The 1,591-nt window shown below is 50.3% G+C and overlaps 1 protein-coding gene across 5 annotated transcripts in view; it reads left to right on the forward strand.

Moving 5' to 3' along the window:
• The window catches only part of Tfeb (transcription factor EB), a 52,359-nt gene that overhangs the window by 48,298 nt on the left and 2,470 nt on the right, over positions 1-1,591 (forward strand). For all 5 annotated transcript variants that reach the window (XM_050122824.1, XM_050122823.1, XM_050122826.1 and 2 more), the window contains 2 exons: positions 356-431; positions 898-1,045. In XM_050122824.1, the coding sequence (XP_049978781.1) occupies positions 356-431; positions 898-1,045 (224 nt within the window). The remainder of the gene's footprint in view (positions 1-355; positions 432-897; positions 1,046-1,591) is intronic.

The raw sequence follows: 1,591 nt of genomic DNA on the forward strand, positions 1-1,591 counted from the left end.
TCTCTCTCTCTCTCTCTCTCTCTCTCTCTCTCTCTCTCTCTCTCTCTCTTTCTTTCGTTCTCTCTCTCTCTCTCTCTTTCTCCTATCCCTCCTTCCCTTTTCTTTTTTGTTTTTTTTGACACAGAGTTTCTCTATGTAACCTGGAACTCACTCTGTAGACCAAACTAACCTCATACTCACAGAGATCCCCCTGTCTCTGCCTCCCAAGTGCTGGGATTAAAGCACCATACTGAGACTTGAGTCCCTTTTATTCTAAACTAAGATTTTCTATGGGGTGCCTACCATCCTAGGTTCGGGGCTTCTCTTAGGTGGGTCCCACCTTTCTAACCATGGCCTCTGAAATCTTAATCTGTAGTTGAGAGGAGACACAGGTTCAACATCAATGACCGCATCAAGGAGCTGGGAATGCTGATCCCCAAGGCCAATGACCTGTGAGCAGGTTTCTGGAGGGAGGGGAAGGGTCTGGGCTGGGCAGAGACTGCAAACATTATCAGTTCTCAATTGCTAAAGGCAGTGATGGAGGTAGAGTGTTTGAGAAGAGAATATTCCTGCCTCTGCTGGGTCAAGACAGCTTCTGTAGGGGAAGGAGACTTTGGGGTAAAGGGGGGACTTCCTGGAGAAGGACTCATGCTGGGAAAGTGGGTGAAAGACCCTGATGGAGAGGTGAGAGACACAGGGCAGGAGTGAGAGCTGAAGGCAAGAGATGGGCTGGGCAGATTGCTCTGTCCCAAGGATTAGTGATGAGCTGGACAAATTTCCATAGACAAATCCCCTCTACTCAAGGCTAGGTATGGGAAGGGGTGGAAGCAGCTGGGACTCTGAACCAAGCCTAGTGTTAGGGGGACCTGGCCGGGCCTCTGGGTGCTCACCTCTGACTCCGTGTGGTTGTGGCTGCAGGGACGTGCGCTGGAACAAGGGCACCATTCTCAAGGCGTCTGTGGATTACATCCGGAGGATGCAGAAGGACCTGCAGAAATCCCGAGAACTGGAGAACCACTCTCGGCGCCTAGAGATGACCAACAAGCAGCTCTGGCTTCGTATCCAGGTCTGGCCCTGACTTTGGGCTCCTTGGGTGGCTTTCACTAATCTCATCTGGTTCCCGAGTCCTGGGGTGGGGCATAAATGCTGCCCATCAATCAGGAAGCTGCGTCAGTCAGGACGTGATGCCTCAGTGAAATGAACCCCAGTTCCTTCCGTTCTGTGAGACCCTCAGCCTGCAGTCAACACTGGGGACCAGGCAGGTCTATTCTTCTTAAAGTCAGATACTCAGGTTATGCCCCACTTTTCAAAAAAAAATTTAGCTGGGCGATTGTGGCACACGCCTATAATACCAGCACACAGGGAGGCAGAGGCTGGCGGATCTCTGTGAGTTCAAGGCCAGCCTGGTGTATAAGAGCTAGTTCCAGGACAGGCTACAGAAAACCCTGTCTAGAAAAAACAAAAACAAGGGCTGGAGAGATGGCTCAGAGGTTAAAAGAACTGACTGCTGTTCTGAAGGTCCTGAGTTCAATTCCCAGCAACCACATGATGGCTCACACCCACCTATAATTAGATCTGGTGCCCAGAACACTATATACATAATAAATAAATT

Source organism: Alexandromys fortis, unplaced genomic scaffold (genome assembly GCF_014885135.2).
Source record: "Alexandromys fortis isolate MF-2015 unplaced genomic scaffold, M_Fortis_MF-2015_v1.1 scaffold_212, whole genome shotgun sequence".
Classification (NCBI taxonomy): domain Eukaryota; kingdom Metazoa; phylum Chordata; class Mammalia; order Rodentia; family Cricetidae; genus Alexandromys; species Alexandromys fortis.